At 46.2% G+C, this 20,631-nt stretch overlaps 1 protein-coding gene and 1 long non-coding RNA gene across 4 annotated transcripts in view; one reads left to right on the forward strand and one right to left on the reverse strand.

Annotated features, from left to right (window-relative positions):
- Positions 1-8,153, forward strand: part of LOC121825288 (uncharacterized) — a 15,569-nt gene extending 7,416 nt beyond the window's left edge. The window contains exon 4 of one of the 2 annotated variants that reach the window (XR_013047541.1): positions 8,090-8,153. This is a non-coding gene — a long non-coding RNA (uncharacterized LOC121825288). The remainder of the gene's footprint in view (positions 1-8,089) is intronic. The other variant, XR_013047540.1, reaches the window with a different exon arrangement.
- Azgp1 (alpha-2-glycoprotein 1, zinc-binding) lies at positions 2,832-10,953 on the reverse strand. Of its 2 annotated transcripts, none has more exons than XM_042267783.1 (4): positions 10,799-10,953; positions 8,444-8,704; positions 5,236-5,376; positions 2,832-3,437 (listed from the first exon to the last, which is right to left on the reverse strand). In XM_042267783.1, the coding sequence occupies exons 1-4, from the start codon at positions 10,857-10,859 to the stop codon at positions 3,115-3,117; spliced, it is 786 nt and encodes a 261-aa protein (XP_042123717.1). In that variant the 5' UTR covers positions 10,860-10,953; the 3' UTR covers positions 2,832-3,114. The 2 variants fall into 2 exon arrangements, with proteins under 2 accessions (XP_042123717.1, XP_006996711.1); XM_006996649.3 differs by having other exon boundaries at positions 5,236-5,511.
- Between the last annotated feature and the right edge of the window lie 9,678 nt (positions 10,954-20,631).

Here is a 20,631-nt window from a genome sequence, read left to right on the forward strand (position 1 = left end):
TGTGAAAATATCCCCCTTTCTTCATTAGTGGCATGCTCATTCAGCTCTTACCTTTATATTCCAGTAAGTTATTTTGCTCTCAATGTTTTAACAAAAGAACTCAACAACAAAATCCTTGCATACCTTGTTTGATTGGAGAATTTTAATATTTTTCATTTATCATTGTAAAACCAAGGACGATTTTATAACTTTTTTGTTACATGTAGGGCAATCTCTTTTTAAGTAGGGGTAAATTACTCTTGAACAAAAGGATCCTAGATAGTTTTCCCTTTACATCAAGCGTCTTGTTGTTTAAATAAACTTCTTGTTTAAAGAAAAAAAAAAGAGCACTTGTTGCCCTTGGAGAGGGCCTGAGTTCAGTTCCCAGCACCGACAGAGTGATTCACAACCATCTATAACTCTAGGTTCATGAGATCCAATTCCTTCTCTTGACCTCTGTGGGCACCAGGGATGCACATGGTACTCAGACAAAGATGCAGGCAGCATAAGTATATACACAAAATAAAATAAAAATAAAAATGAATAAATCTAAAAAAGGTTTTTTAAAATTGTAAAGAGATTAAAATTGAGAGGTAGCACAAGAGAGAGCATGGAGGGAGGGAAGGGAGGAGAGAGAGAGAGAATATGTATGTGCAGGTTACAGGAGTTGGTTTTCTTTTTTAAAAATAATTTATTTTTATTTTATGTGCATTGGTGTTTTGCCTGCTTGTATGTCTGTGTGAGGGTGTTGAGTCCCCTGGACCTAGAGTTACAGACAGTTGTGAGCTGCTATATGGGTGCTGGAAATTAAACCCAGGTCCTCCAGAAGAGCAGTCAGTGCTCTTAACCTTTGAGCTATTTCTCCAACCCCAGGAGTTGGTTTTCTCCTTCTGCCATGTAGGTCCTAGAGATTGAACTCAGGTCATAAGGCTTGGCAGCAAACACCTTTACCTACTGAGCCACCTTGACGGCCCTTATGATTAATTTTGATTGCCAATTTGACACAACTTAGAGTCACCCAGGAAAAGTCTCAATGAGGGACTGCCCATGTTGGATTGGCCTATGAGCATATCTGTTCAGATTGTCTTGATTATGTTAATTGAGGTGAGGAGTTCTCTACCCACTGTGGGTGGCACCATTCCCTAGGCAGGAGATCCTGGACTGTATGTAGAGAGGGTACTGAGCAATTGTAGGCATGCATGAATTCATTTTTCTCTCTGCTCTTAACTGTAGCTGTGACTAGTTACTTCAAGTTCCTGCATTGGCTTCTCCACAGTGATGGACTACAACTGTTGTTTAGTAATTTCTTTCAAGATTATATACTTCCATCTTGGAGGAAAGCTTGTTAAGACATAGAATGTTGAAAGGGAGGTGAAGGAACAGGATGGGCTAAGGGGATGCAAAATATTTCATTCTTCAGGGGATTTCATTAAGCTTAGAAAGTAAACAAAATTCACTAGCTTCAGGAAGTTACTGAAATTGATTAGATTTACTAGGCCCCGCCCTCTCCAAGCCTATATGAGCAATAAAGACTACCACGAGACAGTCTCAGACGAGATGAGTTTCCTGGAAGAAGCATAGACCAGCCTTATTGCCTGGGAGAGGCTCAGACTAGCTGAGCTAACTGCAAAGGACAATCTCCAAACTATTGAGCTGCCTGCAGGTTGTGTAGTGGGCTCAAGGTTTCATTTTCATGAGTAGACTTTGGTAATGAAACTGTCTTTGAGTTATTTCTGCTCCTGTAAGTAATCCCTTACTCATATTCATGTAAATAATCTCAATTAATTGGTTCACCAGGTGGGACGTTGGTGGTACCCTTTCTTCGATCTATAGTTGGTTCCCTAACTGAGGTTAGTAGATATTTGTTCACATCTCCTCAGGAATAGCATCATACAACAGAGACCTGGAAGGATAAGCCAGATAGCCTTTTTCTCTCTTAAAATAGTTTTTGTCAGGTTATCCTTTCACAACAACAGAAATGAAGCCAAGGCATCTTTGAGTGAATATGAGAACAAATGTGTGGGGGCAGGACTATTGTGGAATATTAGTTTAAGATGTGTTATATTTGTTCGTGGAATATTTGTTTAATGATGCCAAGAGATGTTGCATTCTTTTATGTTGCATTTGTTTAACTCTGTAAAGCTGTGTTACTTTGTCTGACTAAAACACCTGATTGGTCTAATAAAGAGCTGAATGGCCAATAGTGAGGCAGGAGAGGGGTATGTGGGGGCTGCCAGGCATAGAGACTAAATAGGAGAAATCTACGTTAGAAAAGAAGACGGAGAATAGGGAGGGGCAAGAAAAGGAGAAGGAGAGGAGGATGCCAGATGCCAGGCACCCAGCCACACAACCAGCCATGGAGTAAGAAGGGAAGAAAGACATACTGTTGTGTGATACTTTGTTTGTGTTCTGACAAATAAAGCTTGCTTGGAGTCTGAGGCTGGAGCTAGCTACTAGTTAACCATAGAGGTCTGTAGGTCTGTACAGAGAGGAACAGGAAGTGATAAGGCGGGGCAGAGACAGGATCATGGCCCTTTTGGACTGGAGGAACCAAAGAGGAAGGAAGCGACTGTGGCTGCTCTCCTCCTCTCATCTCAGGTTTTTATTGATAAGATTAATTATATTTATGATTCAATATATAGAATAAAGAAAAGTAAAAAGCCCAGAGGCAAAATGTAGAAGAAGAGAAACACATTAAGTTAGAAAAGCTGGCTAGAAACAAGCTAAGCTAAGACCAGGCATTCATAAGTAAGAATAAGTCTCCATGTATTTATTTGGGAGCTGGGTGGTGGGTCCCTAAAGAGTTTGAAAAACAAAAATCAAAAAACAAAACAACTATACAGGACACATGATAAAATCAACTCACACTTTTATAGCATCTCCAAGGTTAAAATGCCTTTTTATGCAGTACTAGGCATGAGGGGTTGTGAGGGCTTACAGATTAATCAGTGAGGAGTTTTACAAGGCCAGGTGATTTGACATTGAATGTGTACTCAGTGCTTGGTGTTCAAGTCTTCTGTCTCCAAACCTGTTTCTTGGATTCTTGTTAGCTGTCGAACAGCTGCCCATGGAAGTCCTTGTGGGTGACACTGACTTCTGAAGCTCAACTCTCTCATGTCTCGCAGAAAGAGTAACTTACTGAGACTGAGTTGCTGGGTTGCTTTCGGCTTTTGCTTTCTTTGTATCATCCCACTGCACTGAGAGTGACTGGGACAGTCCACTGTGCTCTATGTGGCAGAAGTAGGGGTCTTTGTCCTGAGGAGGGACTTCCACCTCCACCCAGGACAGGTAGGTGCCGTTTCCATTGGGAAAAACACCTCCTGATTTGGATGCCAGCATCTTGCCGGCCCGGTTCCAGTGCAGACTAATTCCTTGTGGGTAGAAGTCATAGGCCAGGCATTTGAATGTCCTGTTTCTTCCTGGGGCTGCACGGCTGGTGATTGTCACAGTGGGAGGGTCTGTGGAGGGATCAAGTGTGGATGTTGAGAGTTTTAAGGTGGACCTTTTCCTTCCATGCTTTCATTCCTAACTCCCTGGATGACCATCTGATCTGACTCCCCCAAGAGACCTTTGTGAAGCTCAGGAAGGTCTGAAGTTTTCCTGAAGCCTTCCCTGTTGGGTTATGTAATATGTCCACAGCTACTTTCTCACTCCCTGCCTCATGTTGTGGTGTATTGACTTCAGTTGGCAGCAGACGCCAGTTGAGACAGGGTTGGGGAGATGGCTCAGTGGGTAAAGGGCTGGCTGCATGAACATGATGATCTGAGCTTGGATCTCCAGAACACAAGTAAAAGTTGGATGCAGTCATGCATGTCTCTGTGCCCAGAACTCATATATGGTGATGGGTAACAGAGACAGGGAAATACCTGGAAGCTGGTTGGCAGGCTAGCCTGGTGTCTCAAACAAGGTAGAAGGTGGGAATCAACAGCTGAGGCTCTCTTCCAATTTCCACACATGTACCCTCATACATACATGTATGCATACATAATACATAATACACACATCATACACACACACACAGAGAACAAAACATAGAGACAGGACCTCACTACGTAGCTCAGGCTGGTCTTGAAACTTGTGACATTCCTGCCCCAAGTGCTAGGATTACTGGCATGTACTACCATGCCCAGATTCTGAGTGTCTTCAGTGTGCTTTATAGCCCCACCCCCATCTCAGCCCAGCTCCTCCGTTCTGTCTACATCTCTGTCCATTAAGCTGTTTCATATTCTAAATAGTCGTTTCCCCTTTTCTCCAGTGATGTCTCAGTGTGTGGCACTTGATTCTGCTCTTGTTTGTTCTTCTTTCCTAGCCAGACGTTTTACACACCTACCTCCTCACTACAAACAAGACGAGAGGCACCATTGTATCAAGGAACTGTTATGGAGTTTGAAATCCGAAATGTGGAATTTGAGTGCCAATTGAAGCTAAATCCCAGTTCTTTCTTTCTCCATCCTTCCCACCCCTTTCAGAGACAGGGTATAGCTTTCCTGGTACTTGTCATGTAGGCAGGCCCTGAACTCATGGCAATACTCTCTAGCCTTAACCTTCTGAGTGCTGGGGTTACAGCATGTGATGCAAAGCAAGGATTATTTAGGGAACCTTGCCATTAAGCCAGTTTTGTTCCTGACGTGTGTGTGTGTGTGTGTGTGTGTGTGTGTGTGTGTGTGTGTGTGTGTATGTGTATTTAAGATTGAATCCAGACTCTTGTACATGCTAGGTAGGTGCTCTACTACTGAGCCACACCCTAGCCCCTCACTGGAGGATTCTAGGCAGGTGCTCTACCACTGAGCCACACCCCAGCCCCTCACTGGGGGATTCTAGGCAGGTGCTCTACCATTGAGCCACACCCCAGCCCCTCACTGGGGGATTCTAGGCAGTGCTCTACCACTGAGTCACACCCCAGTCTCTCATTGGGGGAGTCTAGGCAGGTGCTCTACCCCTGAGCCACACTCCAGCCCCTCACTGGGGAATTCTAGGCAGGTGCTCTACCTCTGAGTCACACCCCAGCCTCTCATTGTGGGAGTCTAGGCAGGGGCTCTAAAACTGAGCTGTAACTCCTAGTTCTTTCCACTTTTTTGACGAACATTCCTTTTGGCTCTCACATCATGTCTTCAGAAGGAACGAATCCTAGTAAATGAAAGCTGGGGGATTAAGGGACTAATAGGGGTTGATGGCACAACCTGCCATGGTCCCCTGAGCCTGAGATCACTTTGGTTCACTTTAGTACTTGGAGCAGATCATAAAAGCAGTACATACCTTTTCGGTCCAGGTGAGATCTGCTGTAGTTCAGGTACCTCTTCAGCATTGTGGGGCACTCCTCCTCTAGGTATGCCTTGGCTCGCTGTGTGTAGACTTTTTCTGCCTCCCACTTCAGCTTGGTGTTCTCAGCTGCTGGGACTAAGGGGATCCAGGCTGGGATTTCTTTGTTGAATTCAATGAAATCCTGTCCATCGTAGGCATACCTCCAGAATGCTCCATTGCTTCTGTTATTCAATAGCTCACAACCGAACATTCCCTGGAAGATGTGAGACCCTGAAACCTCCCCGACCCCACAGGGAGTCAGTCAGATGGGTGCCAACTCCGGCTGAACGACTTTCATTCTTACATACTTGGGAATCTAAACACTCAATTCTTTATCTTGGCAAACAGGTTACTGCTGTGGGATGATCCTTCTGTACACTGTGAATATGTATTACTCTCATTGGTTAATAAAGAATCTGTTTGGCCAGTAGCCAGGCAGGATAAGGTTAGGCGGAAAAACGAAACTAAGGAGGGGATGAAGAAGGGAGCAAGAGAGATGCCAGTGAACCACCCAAGAAACAATATGCCAGAGGACCAGTAAAGCCACAGACCATGTGGCAATACATAAATTAATAGAAATGGGTTAATTCAAATGTAAAAAGAGCTAGTTAATAATAAGCTAATGGCCAAGCATTCTGTAATTAGTATAAGCCTCTGAGTGGTTATTTGGGAATTGACATGTGGGAGAGAAATGTCCGTTTACAAGTTACTAACCAGGCACACAGCAGAGGAAGAAACTACTTGGCTGGGTGTTTCAGGCCTCTCTGAGAGGAAATGCATTCTTTATACTGGGAGAATTTCATGATTATGGACAGATTCCAAGTCTATTTCTTTCTAACAGGATCAGATACTCTGGGTGACTTTGAACTTCTGACCCTTTTGTCTTCATTTCACTAGTGCTGGGTTTACAGGTGTGTGACACCATACCCAGTTTTATGTGGTGCTGGGGATTGAACCCAGGACCTCTTGTGTGCTAGGCAAGCACTCATATTTCAAGCCTTTTTCATCGTCTCATCTAACAAACTTATATGTTTTAATGGATGGTGAATTCTTCAGAATTAAACACAGTCACACTGAACTGCATTTCCAAGTTAAATATAGGAATTATTTGTGGTTTCTTATAGATTATAGGAATTTCTACACGTCACTTTCTATCTTGCATTCAAATAATTACTCTATACATAATTTTGGATCACTTCCCTCTTTTCAGTGGTTAGTATCTTATTTGTTTATTGTTTGTTTATTGTGGGCTGCAAGAATATATCAGAGAGATTCACCTGTGTATTAAAGCTGAACTTTGACCAGCCAAGGGTCTGTCAAAAGGCAAGCCATTTATTATGAATATTTGGTGTTACCCAGCCTTTAATATTCCAGCAAGAGAACATCCTTACTGTTCTAGTGCCTCCAGCTGTCTTCTGCTATTAAATCCTTTTATGCCCAGACCAATTGGTAAATAGTTCAGGTCCACAGACCTGCTGAACCTATTAAGTTACTAACTGCCCTGCTGACTTTAGGAGACAAGCTGGTGGGAGATGCTTAGCTTTGTTTCCTGTGCTAATGGCGCTCAGACCATCCCTTGCCTTGAGGAGGCCTAGTGATTCTCCAAAGCATCAAAAGAGGTTTTTTCATATCAAGGTGAGAGGTAAAACAACATTCCTGAGGAGGCAGGGAACCACATGCCCAGGGAAAGAAAAGGCAGGCATTTTCTGCAGACAGAGACAGAACAGCATGGTGAGAGAGAAGAGAGGAAGACAGAGGTTCCATAGAGGGTAAGCAGATCTCAGCTAGAGTTTTCTGAGTGCCAGGAGTAGAGAGTAGCAGAGATGGAGAAAGAGGATACAGAGGACGAAGATGAGGCTGGAAGCATAGGAGTTAGTGGTTAGCAGGGCTCTGAGTGGGATAATGTAGTTATGGAGACAGGATTTCATCACAGAGAAATAAAGTAGATGGATAAAGAGCTTGGTATGTCTAGAGTTATTCTTGCCTTGAATGCCTGGTGGAGCTATAGCTGAATTGATAGAATTTTGTCTTAGAGGAATAAAGTTAACAGACATAAGAACATAGTGTACGTAGATTCCCCCCCCCCAGATCCCACGCTGGACTTATCTGAGCCCCTGGACCCTAGGTACTCCATAGGATCTCACTTTATAGCCCAGGCTGGCTTGGATCTCATTACATAGTCCAGGCTGGTGCAAACTCATGGCAATCCCCCTGTCTTTGCTTTCCGGATGCTGAGATTACTGATAAGCCACCATCCCTGGTGTTTACTCCAGACCTCTAAAGCCCATGAACTTTACACAAAGTGGCCTGCCTAGCACAGGTCAGTCTGATTACAACAGCGGATGTTGACCCAGTCCTGAGTTGGCACAGGCTCAAAAAGCTCTTAAGCTGTCTGGGTTTAAATTCCAGATCTTCCCCTGGTCTGCCCATCTGCCTTGTTAAGTGAACTATGAAATATGATTAAGCTTAAGTGAAACACTTAAAAAAATCCTCGAAATGACAACAGTAATAATAATCTTTGAAGATGCTGAGCATTGAATGTGTTCATACCTGGGCCTGGCACAGAGCAAGTGCTCAGTAAATGTAAATTACTGTTACCTTCTTTCTTACTAATTAGATAATTGTGGTGTGTGTGTGTGTGTGTGTTTAGTGTAAGTGCATGTAAGTGTGCATGCACACTCAGAGCCCACAGAGTGCTGGGATGTTCCTCTATTGTTCTCCACCTGGATAGGGTTGAATCTGATACCTTCTTGAGTTGAAAGGTCGGTGGTCCCTGGGTAAGAAGTGACTCTGATATCACTTCCTTTAGGGGCTGAGGTCTGGAGTGAAAATAAAAGAAGCCACGGGGAAGGAGGAGATCAATGTGAGTGTGGGGGATGCGCACGCTCGGGGTGGGGGTGGAGGGTAGGGGGTGGAGGTGGGGTGTGGGGTGGGGGAGGGGGGTTGGATGAACTTGTGCACGTCTATCTGTGCTTACTGCTCCTCTCTCTCTCTCTCTCTCTCTCTCTCTCTCTCTCTCTCTCTCTCTCTCTCTCTCTCTCTCTCTCTCTGCCTGTGTGTGTGTGTGTGTCTAGTTCCAGCCTGGGGAATCTTTTCCAGTCATATTCATGGGGCTGCCTCAGGTAAAGCACTCCACCTCATTGGTCTGTAATAGCTTACTGACCTGCACTGTCCTTGTAATAGTCCATGATGTCTTTCAGGGTCACGAGGAAGATCTCCTCCCTGGCCCTCTGAAGCTGGCTCTCCTTCTCCCAGTCCTCCATTCCTTCTACCTGGCTCCACGGCCCCACAGGCTCCGCCTTCCTGCTGTTGCTGTCGTAGTGGAAGAAGGCCTGGTCATTGAGAAACGCGGTGGCTTGAAACCTGGGGATGCCTTTGCTGGGCCTGGACAAGCCGGTGTAGAGGAAGATCAGCGAATAAGGCCCTGCGGAAGAGGAGAAGATTCTGAGGGGTGGGGTTCATGCCCAGGAGGCCCACTGGGGAGCGGCAGAACCCCGGAGGGAGGCCCGGCCATGGAGCTTTCTCCTCCTCTGCTTTTACTGCCGCCTCACACTGTGGGAGGTTCACTCATGTGAAGGGGCGCCATTTCTCCTGGGGACGCCATGTCAGAAACTCTTCTGTGTTGTCTACACTCTAGTTCGCATATAAAATTGTGTGTGTGTGTGTGTGATATGTATGTGTTCTTGTGGGTGTGAGCACGTGTGCATGATGTAGAGGTCAGAGGTCAAGTTGGTATGTCTTCCTTTATAGCTTTCCATCTTTTTTTAAAAATTGTGTTTGTGTGTGTGTGTGTGTGTGTGTGTGTGTGAGACTTGTGCATGCACAAGCATGCACATGCCACTGTGTGTGTAGCAGTCGGAGGACAGCTTGTAGGAGTTGGTTCTCTCTATCATGTGGGTCCTAGGGATCAAACTTAGTTATCTGGCTTGGTGGTAAGTACTATTACTTCTGAGCCATGTCTCTGGTCTGACATTTTATTTTTTTGAGATGGGGTCTCTCACTGGACCTGGAGTTCTTCAGTTCAGGCAGGTTAGGCCATAAATGAACTCTAGGGATCTGCCTCTACCTGTCAGTCTGTCTATCTATCTATCTATCTATCTATCTATCTATCTATCTATCTATCTATCTATCTATCTATCATATATTCATCCATGTACCCATTACCTGTCTATATCTTCCCGTCTATCTATTCATTCAACCATCATCTATTTACCTATCCCTGTTTATATCTTTGCATCCATCCATCCATCCATCCATCCATCCATCCATCCATCCATCCGTCCACCCGTATATCTAACCCATTAGTTCTGTTCTCTAGAGGCCCCTTACTAATTCATATTTTTGGTATAGAATATACTTAACATTAAAAATATTTATTTAAAAATTATATACACTGCACATGTGTGCAGTATGCAAAGAGGCCAGAAAAGGGTGTCAGATCTCTTGGGGCTAGCGTTACAGGCAGTTATAAACTACCAGGTGGATTCTGGGAACTAAACCACAGGTCCTGTGCAAGAGCAACAAGTGCTCGTAAGCGCTGAGCCCTCTCTACGGCCCATTTAGAACATACTTAACATTCTAAACACAGCGCCTTATTATAAAACAGACATAAATAACTATGTAACATTCTGGGAATGTACTAAGTTTTTGAACTGGAGCAGTTTGAAATCTTTATCCAAAAGTTTGTGTGCAGTGAATAGCCTCATTCCCTGTCCTGGAACTGACTGTGGATCTCACTGGTTCCCCGCTGCCTCATCTCACTGCGGAGGAAGGTCCTGGTTTCCTCGCTGCTAGCCTGCCTCTGTATTTTTCTCCTGGGATCTTTTCCTTTTTCCCTCAGAGTCAGACAAGTGGAAGAGGGGGAGGAGAGAGTAGAGGAAACTCGTGAGGTCCATATTCAGTTCCACTGCCTGACTCTCGGCAGGTCACTTGGCCTCTCTGGGTATACTTTTCCCATGTGAAAAGTCTTTTGTGTGTCTGCGTGGGTGGGTGTGCTCATGGGTGTTAGCTGGCCTGTGGGCTTCTGGACATTCTTCTGCCCTGCCTCCTGCCTTGCCATAGGAAAGCTGAGATTGTAGACAGATGTGACCACATCTGGATTTCCATGGGTCCTAGGGATCTGAACTCAAGTCCTCAAGATCATACTGAACCACCTCCCCAGCCCTGATCCTCCTGCTTCCAGCTCCCATGTGCTGGGATGACAGGAATGAGATACAGGGTTTGTGTGGGGCTGGGGTAGTGAACCCCAGGCTTCATGCATACACAGCAGGCACCCTATCAACTGAGCTACACCGCTAGCCCTCAGATTCATGTTCCTTAAGGTCTTATTTAACCAAGCCCAGTGACTTCCAGAATGCTTCTACAAGGGTGATCTAGGTTAATGGGCAACTTTGCAAACCCGTTACCACTGCACAGATGGGAATCCCAAGTGCACGAGGGATCCTTCTTACGGCCCAGCACTCTGTTCTCTGCCTTCCCCTTATTTCTCCCCCAGTCTTCCTCTGTTTTGCCCACTCACCAGTCTCCTGAAGGACTGCAGGACCCAGAAGGAGAGGCAGGGACAGCAGGACAGGCACCATTGCTACTATAGTGCCCGGAAGGAAAGTCTACACAGCGAACATGGCTCATTCCGCGAGGCCTGGCATCCTGCCAAGGGGAGGTAATTCCACAGCCAATGAGAGAGCTTAGAGGAATTCCTCCTCAGACAGTGTTGAAGACAGACGTACAAACCGGCTGGGCAGAGGTGTGGTCACAGGCTTCACACACAGGAGCTGCTGAGAGCTGAGAAAACCAGCCTAAGGACAGAGACCTTGTGTGTCCCTCAGATGAAAGAACACCAGTGGGGTGGAGGTGTGTGTAGCAGGTGTGCCATTGGAAGGTGTGCCATTCTTACAGTTTACGGTGACATCCCCTACCCTGGTGTCAGCAGGGGGATTTGGGTGTTGCTAAGACCATGTTGTAAGAATGAATTCTTCCTTCTGCAAAAGTGTGGGCAATTCAAGGGAAAACCTAAACACACCCTCCAGGTTCCCTTGCTTCAAGTAGACTTCATTGACTGATCAAGACAGGATCTCTTGTATCCTGAGCTGACCTTCAACTTCCTACGTGGTTGACAATGATTCTAATGCTTCTATGTCCCAAGCCCTGGGATTACAGGCACGAGACGCTACACTTGCTTTTTGTGGTGCTGGGGATGGAACCTGGGACTTTGTGCATGCTAGTCAAGCACTCTGCCAACTGAACTACATCTCAGCTCTTTAGTTGACTTTAAAGACCACTAATTTATAAGTCACATGGTTGAATAGTGTAGTCTCCCACTAACTTTACTATGAAGGTGAGAAAGCCACCAAAGGTGGCCTTCGTATCGTTGGGAAACTCCAAGACAGGATTCACAGAGAGGGCAACAAGGGAAACAAAGGAAGGATTAGGGCTAGGTGCTGCTCTCTGGAGCCAGGCCAGGTGCAGCTCAGCAGGAACGCAGCCACAAGGGAGGGGGGAGGGAGGGAGTTCCTAACTATCCTGGAATCCATAACTACCTTGCCACCCTCCTGTCTAAATGCCTCCTGACAAATCCCTTTAAAAGCCTCACACCTGCAGCTCTTTTCGGGGTGGTCTGTTTTTTTTTCCAGGGTGATCTTTGCCAGCAGAGTAGCCACCACCATTTATTTTTTTTTCCTTTGAGAAATTGTCTTTTCCTTATCCATGACCTGTCACCAATAAAGCAAACTTTGGTGCTGTCTGCCTTAGTTATCTTTTAAGTATGAGTCAGGATTTCTTCTGGAATCCAGGGCAGGGGCTGAAGACAAGTGAACGCTATTCTTCCCCACCAGTGGATACCACAAGCACCATGAAACTTGCTTTTTTTTTGCTATTGACCTTTATGGATGTTGCAAGCATTGTTCCTTTACTGTTTGCTTTCACTAGCTTGCCTACATGGCTGTTTATTTCAGGAGGATGTCTGGTTACCACATCTGGACTGCTGGGGACTGCATGCTGTGTGTGTGTGTGTGTGTGTGTGTGTGTGTGTGTGTGTGTGTTGTGCATATGCATATGCATTTGTGTGGGGGCCAGAGCTGATGTCTTGTGTCTGCCTCAGTTACTCCCCACTTTATATTGAAACAGGATCTCTCACTGAGCCTGAACCTCACAGGTTTGTCTTGACTGGCTAGCCAGCAAGCCCAGGTATCCCCCTGTCTCTGCCTCCCCAGTCCTGGGATTACAAATATGTGCTGCTTGCTTGAATTTGGGTCCTAATATCTACATATCAAGCACTTTAGTGACAGCTGTCTCCCCAGATGACAGTCTATGCTTTTATGCATCTTTCCGGGCCACATGCCCACCCGCTCTGCAGCTAAGCTGGGAGAGAACCCATCCTTCCTACTCTCCAGCCTTGGCTAAGGCACTTCAGAAGCAGAACAAACCACAGTGCCTAGACTTTGGTTCTATCACCTAATGGGCCACCCGCAGCTCTCCAGGGTCAGCAAGAAGCACACTTCATCCTGTTCCTTGGAGATCACACTGAGATCTCCTCTGTAAATCTCAGCTCAGAAGCCTTCTGCCACACCTCATACATGGGAAAGAGTTGGAGGCTGGTGTTGGCGAGTGTGCCCCCTGCAGAACTTAACTGTGGACCACTGGAAAGAGTCATCAAAGCTTTGGTAACATTCTGATGCAACCCTGCTTCAATCAATGGGAACAATCGACTTGCCATCCCCTCCTCCACCCATGTAGATAACGGATGCACCCAGCTCAAGAGTGGACGTGTGAGGAGGAGGCAGTTTGCCGTAGTCTTATGCTCGCTGCATGTTTTTGCTGGCTGTCTCAAGAATGCAGCAACTGGGGCTGGAGGGATAGCTCAGTGGGTAGTACTTGGGAACCTGAGTTCAGATTCCCAGCACCCATATAAAGTGCTGTGATCTAGCACTAGGGGGCAGAGTCAGGACCACCATGGAAATGGGTGGGTAGGGGCTGTTGGAGGCTTTGTAGGCAGCCAGGTTAGCTGGCCAGCTCCTGGTTCAGTGACAGGCCTTGGCTTAAAAACAAGCAAGGAGCCAGGCCTGGTGGCACACACACCTTTAAGCTGGCACTGGGAGGCAGAGGCAGGCAGATCTCTGAGTTTGAGGCCAGCCTGGTCTACATAGCAAGTGATAGGCCAGCCAGGGCTGCACAATAAGACCCTATTGCTCCCAACAAAACAGGCTCTAAGGTGGAGCAGTGACTGAGGGAGACAATCTGAAGTTGACCTCAGGCTTCCACAAGCGCCTGCATGGGTGAGCACACCTGCACACATGAGCGTATACACTCATAACACCACACCCACACACTCACACCCACACATTCACACCCATACATGAATGCAAGACCCTGTCTGTTCTTCATCCAGGTCATTTCTCAGAGAATGGTTTGCAGTGGAGTTTTCCCAGGGGACAAGATGCTGACTCCCTTCGCAAAAAGAGCCGGTGTCCTTACTGCTGTCTGCAAGCACGTGATTTCACCAAGACCGATATTTCTAGACGGCAACATAAATCTTTCCAGTGTTCATCTGGCCTCAGAGAGACATTGTTAGAACTTTAGGGGCCTAAGGGAACTTAGGCCAAGAAAGACGCCCGTGTTGCAGTAGATGTCTCACTCTGTAGGTCTTTCTTACCCATAGTTCTCCTGTCTTTGAGGTGTTCTGCAAACAGCAGCAGGTTAATTTACTGGTTCGTAATTCCGGACCCTGAGGAGCACCCACACTAGGGGACGATCCTTTGCCCCCCATTGCTCACCTTCTGTAGGCATTGGGGGTCCGGCGGGTGGAAAAAGCTTCGACTTGAGTCAACCAACTCACCTGTGATGGAGCGGTGGGATTAGGGTTGGTCAACGCCTCCCCCCCGCCAACCCCCAACCCCCGCACATTTAAATTAAGGGAGAAATTTCAAAAATAATTAAAGACAATGTGGCCTTGGCTGAGGGCTTGCTATAACCGCTAGGGAAGGAGCACAAAATTAAATTCCTTTGTAACTGCCCCAAGTGGTCGCTAGGTGGCACTATATCCTGGCTGGGACCTGGACAACTCTCTGGCCCGAGAGCAAGAACACTATGTAATTTACCTCAACTGATGCTCTTAGGATGCACCCGCCAGCCGGCCAAGGCCTCTCTGGGGACGTGCGGGTGGTGCAGGGACGTACTTTTGTTCGGATTTATGCTTCCTGACTTTACATTTTGGAGAATAACCTTAGATGATTGCAGAACTTTTTCAAGCCCGGCCATTCGGATGGAACAATCCAGGCAGGCGCCCTCTACCAATGAGTTACATCCCTAACCTCTTTCTCCTCCTCTCCCTTCCTCCTCTTGATCACCTCCGTTCCCCTCTCCCCTCCCTCCCCTCTTCTCCCCTCCTCCTTCTTTGACTTCTCCTCCCCCCTCCTCTTCCCCACCACCTTCCTCTTGTACCTTCTTTTCCTTTTCCTCCTCGTCTCCTTTTTATTTTGAGGCTTATGTAGCTCAGGCTAGTCTCCAGCTTGCACTCCCCCTCCCCCCTCCCCCCTCCCCCAGCAGCTGGATTAGAGGCTTACACCACCAGGCTTTGCTGGATCCCCAGTTGTCTGTCCAAAAACGTGTCATAGAGGCGTTTGGTCCTGGGGTTCCAAGGCTTCCACACTGGGCTCTGCTCAGCGTGGGAAGAGCAGAGCCGGAACCCTGGATTCCTCTTGGACCTCGGGTGCGGCTTTATTAGATGCACTTTACTGTCCCTGCGGCATCCACCCTTAAAGCCACCTTTTAGCCTCCTCCAAGGGATTCGGACCTGAGCGGGAAGGAACCGTCTGACATCCCTTCACTGCTTTCTAGCCCAGTTCTCCCCGGCTGCAGTTGCAGCAGAGTTTGAAATCCGGCAGGCTTTAAAAACTATGGCTTTTCCCCTTAAACATTTGTAAAATCGCTGGAGCTGGGGATATGGCTCAGTCGGTAGAGTGCTTGGCCCTGGGTACTGTCTCCCACACCTGCACTGTACAGAACTGAGTATGGGTGTGCACGTTGGGGAAGTAGAGGCAGGAGTGTGTGTGTGTATGTGTTGTGTAGGTGCACACATGTGCAGGTGCTCATGCCTGTGTATGTGTGCAGAGGTCAGAGGAGGCTGTTGGGTGCCCTGCCTTATCACTCCCTGCCACATTTCCCTGAGACAGGGTTTCTCACTGAACCTGAAGCCAGGTCAGCAAGCCCAGATCTTTTTCTCTCCACCCACCCAGTGGGTGTTGAAGCTACTGTGTTGAGGTGACAAGAATGCATAACCACTCTTAGTTTTTCCTGTGAGTGCTGGGGCTTCAGACTCAAGTCCTCATGCTCACACAATAAACACTCTTAACCTCTGAGCCATCCTCAGCCTCAGCCCTGCTTACTTAGTGTATATGTCTGTGTGTGTGTGTGTGTGTGCGCACGCGCGCGCGTGCGCGCGCACGCGCTACCCCAGGTCTTGGCACACATCACTAACATCTGGCTGTGGGTGGAGGCTGGTCTCATCTGGTGGGAAGAGAGGGGACAGCAGGGACATTGTTGGTGGCATAAAGCCGTGCAGTGAGAGCTTCCTGGCACCGAGCCTAAGAAAGTTACTATGAAAGAGAAGTTTGTCTTGGTGTTTTAACGTCTCGACAGCAGCTTAGAAATAAATAGGCGGAATATCTCTCCCTCCAGCCTTCGGGGCCAACTGCAGCCTCCTCTCCTGAGACCCACACTGACCTGGGCTGTGGGCATTTATAAATAGAGCCATTGAGGAATCAGGGGGAAATTCCTGCACCCTTGAGAAACGTTCTTATTGCCTGGGTCCTGGTCATCTCCCCACTTCCCACCCCCAGTGCAGACATTTTAACTCTCTGGCTGGACTATCTGTGTAACCTCAAATGGCAGGGTCACCCCTCTTAGTTTCCAAGTGCTTGCTTACCACGAGCAAAGGTGAGGTGTACTTGACTCAGTGGATCCTTCCTAAGAAGTGGTTTAGCAAATGGGGAAAATAGGATTCTTGACCCTTCATTTCTTTCCATTTGGCCTCTTCCTGTCACTGTTTCAGTGACCTCTCCAGGTCAGTTTTAACCCCTTCATTTCTTAAGTTTCCTATAACCCAAGGGTGGCATTAAAGTCCACTTCCTAGGCTTGGAATGAGGGTCAAATGAGGTCATATTTGTGACAGTTTAGGAAGGTAGATGGTAAGTACACCTTAGCCAGCCTGCTCCTCTGACCCCCTCCTTCCTTTCTCCCTCTCTCCTTTCCTTATACGTTCTTTTCCCTTCCCTCCTTTTCCTCTCTTCTCTCCTTTCTTTTCCTCTCCTCCCCTCCCCTCCCTTCCCCTTCTCCTCCTCCTTCTGTTTTTGATCTTCTCCTACCTCTACTTCCCAAATTCTGGGATCACGAGAAAGAACTCATTTGACTTAAGCTTTCTTTAATTAATTAATTAATTAATTAATTAATTAATTAATTAATTCATCTTTGTGTGTGTATGTATGTGGGTACACAGGTGCCGTGGCATGTGTGTGGAGGTCAGAGAACAACCTTCAGCAGTCAGTTCTCTCCTTCCATAATGTTGTGCAATTTACAGTCTCATCAAGATTTTATGTCTACACCAAATTCACTAACATTATCTCATTATAGAAAAAAAACCATAGGAGATAGAGAAATGAATAGGAATACAGTCACAAAATCAGACTACAATTTATACTTCTCAGTCTGTGGATATTCAAAGAAAAGAGTGAGTGACAGGAGATAAAAAAATGACATGAAATGCCAATGCCAAGCTCATACACCTGCTGCTCATTCCCATATATGCACACATATGCATGTACCATAGAGAGAATATAGTGCAATGCGTTACTTCTCAGGGCATCTGTCTCTGAATGGCTGGCTTAGCAAGATGAGCATAATTAAAGCTAATGATTGGTAGATAGTTCTCAAGTGTTCATCAAAGGACCAGACCAATTTGCATTAAAAATTGACTGTATCTACTTATTTATTTTGCATGTATGTTATAATATAGTCTCACTAGATTTAGGAAAATATTTATGATTTAAAAATATTTTTGAGCCAGATGTGGTGGCACAGGACTGTAATCCCAGTACTTGGGAGGTGGAGGCAGGAGGATCAGTTTTTTGGCTAGAACTGTACGAGGACAAACAAGCAAACAAAACAAAAAGGGCCTGGGAAGGGGGCTCAATCAGTAGAAGGCTTGCCTTGCAAGCATGAGTACTAGGATTTGAGCTCCAGAACTCATGTAAAACAAACAAGCAAGCCCCCCAACCTGGGTGTGGAGCCTGCACAGGTTCAAGCCAGCTGGGGGCCCAGCCCTGGGAGGGAAAGTGAACAAGGGCTCCCAACCCTTAACTATCTGCAACTGGTACTCACTGGCAAAGGAAAAATTAGTTTTCTTCAATGGTGCCTCACTGAGCATGTTAACCCCAGTTCAGAGCAGGCGCCACATGCAGAAGTAGACGGCCAGCATAAAATGAACTCAATGGTATTTTTGTAGACTTTGTCTCATATTGCTTTGTTTGGGCATTTTTTTTTTTTTTGTTCCCTTGGTCTTTTGCTTGTAAATTTTGGTTTACGTGATTATTATTATTATTATTATTATTATTATTATTATTACTATTGTATGTGTGTTGTGTGTGTTTTTTATTTTTTGTTTTTGTTTGTTTTTTAAAGAGAGGGAAAGGAGAGGCTGGAGAGATGGTTCAGCGGTTAAGAGCACTGGTTGCTTTTCCAGACAGGATCTAGGTTCAATTTCCAGCACCCACATGGCAGCTCACAACTCTCTATAACTCAAGTTCCAGTGGATCCAACTCTCTCACAAAGACATGCAGGTCAAACACCAATGTATATAAAAAAATAAAGAGAGAGAAAGGGCATGGAGTTGGGTGGGTAGGGAGTCTCTGAGGGGAGTTGGGGGGAGAAAAATGTGTGATCAGGATATATTTTATGAATTTCTTTCAATTAAAAAATAAAATAAAATTTTAAAATTAAAAGAATTATTTTTTATTTTTTTATTTTTTTGGTATTTCAAGACAGGGTTTCTCTGTGTAGCCCAGGCTGTCCTAGAACTTGCTCTGTAGACCAGGCTGGCCTTGAACTCAGAGAGATCCTTCTGCCTCTGCCTCCTTGCTGGGATTAAAGACATGTGCCACCACTGCCCAACTAAAATAAATATTAAAAAAATACCCTGGACATGGTGGGGTGTGTTTGTGATCCCAGTATTGGGAGACAGAGATGTGCAGATCCTTAGGGCCTGTAGGCCAGCCAGGCTAGCCTGTGTGGTGAGTTACAGACCAGAAAGAGAGCCTGTCTCAAAAAACAAGGTGGATAACTCCTGAGGAATGACAGCTGAAGTTGACCTCTAACCTCTACATGCAAGCACACACCTGCATCTATGCACCCATGAACATTCCATACCTCCCCAATATTTGTAGTTTGTAGAGGTAGGTTGGTTAAGAATTGCCTTAGACTACTAATAACCAAGCAGACATTTTTTAAAGATTTATTTATTTATTTATTTATTTATTTATTTATTTATTTATTTATTTATTTATTTATTTATTTATACAGTGTTCTGCCTGCATGTGTCCCTGCAGGCCAGAAGAGGGCGCCAGATCTCATTACAGATGGTTGTGAGCCACCATGTGGTTGCTGGGAATTGAACTCAGGACCTCTGGAAGAGCAGTCAGTGCTCTTAACCTCTGAGCCATCTCTCCAGCCCCCCAAGCAGACATTTTAATGGCATAAAACCAGGTGTGTTTATTCTCTTTCCCACAAAAGCAGTTCAGGATTAAGCCTCTCTGCGTGCCCAGTGTTGCCCTTCCCCTTTCTCAGCTGCGTCTCTGCAGGGACCCTGGCTGCAGTGAGGCAGGAAGGAATGGGTGTGGAGCAGAAAGCTCTCACTGAGGCTTTCTGAGCTGCGGAGAGGACATGGAGTGGGTTCCCATGGTGCTTTAAGAGTTGCAATATTTCTTCTAGCCAAGAGGACATTGAGAAGTCACATGAATTCTGGGATGAGAACTACCTGAGGACATGAAGCGCACACACACACACACACACACACACACACACACACACACACACACATGAATGCATGCATGCATACACAGATACTCATGGACACACACACAACACTCTTTAATTTTTTTAAAGATTTATTTATTTTATGTGGGTGAGTGTTTTGCCTGCATGTATGTATGTGCACCACACGCATGTCTAGTGTGTGGAGCAGTCTGAAAGGGCATTGGATCCCCTGGAACTGGAGGTATATGGATGGTTGTGAGCTGCCATATGGGTGTAGGGAACTGAACCTGGGTCTGCAGCAAGAGCAGTCAGTGCTCTTTTTTCTCTCTTTCTTCTTCGAGACAGGGTTTCTCTGTGTAGTTTTGGTGCCTGTCCTGGATCTTGCCTCAAACTCACAGAGATCTGCCTGGCTCTGCCTCCCGAGTGCTGGGATTAAAGGCCTGCGCCACCACTGCCTGGCTCGCAGCCAGTGCTCTTAACCAACCCTGAGCCTTGTCTCCAGCCTCCCTTTCTAATTTTTTTGACCATTGCATACTTGCACACATTGAGTTATGATTGTATTTATTCTGTATTATCTGCCCCTTCCCATCTCCTACTTGCACTCTCTACCTTCTTCTACCTTCCTCTTCCTAGTTAGTCCCTTTGGTACTTTCATCTCTCTCTTTCTCTTGCGATCACGCGCAGTGTGTGTGTGTGTGTGTGTGTGTGTGTGTGTGTGTGTGTGTGTGTAAGCCTTGAGCAGGTAACCATGAGTTCATGATTGCCATGTCATGTCCAGCAGACAGCATTTCTTAGTGTTCCTCTCTATCCTCTGACTCCTACAATCTTTCTTCCCCTCTTCTGAGGAGTTCCCTGGGGTTTGGAGGAGACCATATAGATGGCCTACTTAGGGCTGAGCACTCAAAACTCACTTCTCTGGGCACTTTGAATAGTCAAGAGTCTCTGTGTAATCATCTTTCACAGCAAAAAGAAACTTCTCTGACCTAGGGTAGCACTACTCTGTGGGTATAAACATAAGCAACTGTTTTTTTCCCTTTTATTGAAAATAGATGCTTGCCAGGCAGCGGTGGCACACGCCTTTAATCCCAGCACCTGGGAGACAGAGGCAGGTGGATCTCTGTAAGTTCGAGGCCAGCCTGGTCTACAGGGTGAGTTCCAGGACGGCCAGGCTACACAGAGAAACCCTGTCTTGAAAAAAACAAAGAAACAAAACAAAACAAAAAACCAAACAGCCAAGCAAAAAAGAAAGCAGATTCCTTTCTCGTACCATGCATCCCAATTCTAGTTTCCCACCTTGCACTCCACCCCACCTCCCTCCTCTGATTCACTCCC

Source organism: Peromyscus maniculatus, chromosome 23, assembly GCF_049852395.1.
Source record: "Peromyscus maniculatus bairdii isolate BWxNUB_F1_BW_parent chromosome 23, HU_Pman_BW_mat_3.1, whole genome shotgun sequence".
In the NCBI taxonomy this organism is placed as follows: domain Eukaryota; kingdom Metazoa; phylum Chordata; class Mammalia; order Rodentia; family Cricetidae; genus Peromyscus; species Peromyscus maniculatus.

What these genes read in the sequence shown, in the direction of transcription:
- Azgp1 (XM_006996649.3), bottom strand. Translation starts at nt 10,859, where the DNA reads ATGGTGCCTGTCCTGCTGTCCCTGCCTCTCCTTCTGGGTCCTGCAGTC. An exon ending in TGCAGTCCTTCAGGAGACTG is followed by an intron (nt 8,705 to 10,798) that starts GTGAGTGGGCAA and finishes CCTCTTCCGCAG; the next exon opens with GGCCTTATTCGCTGATCTTC. An exon ending in ATCTCACCTGGACCGAAAAG is followed by an intron (nt 3,438 to 5,235) that starts GTATGTACTGCT and finishes ATCCCTCCACAG; the next exon opens with ACCCTCCCACTGTGACAATC.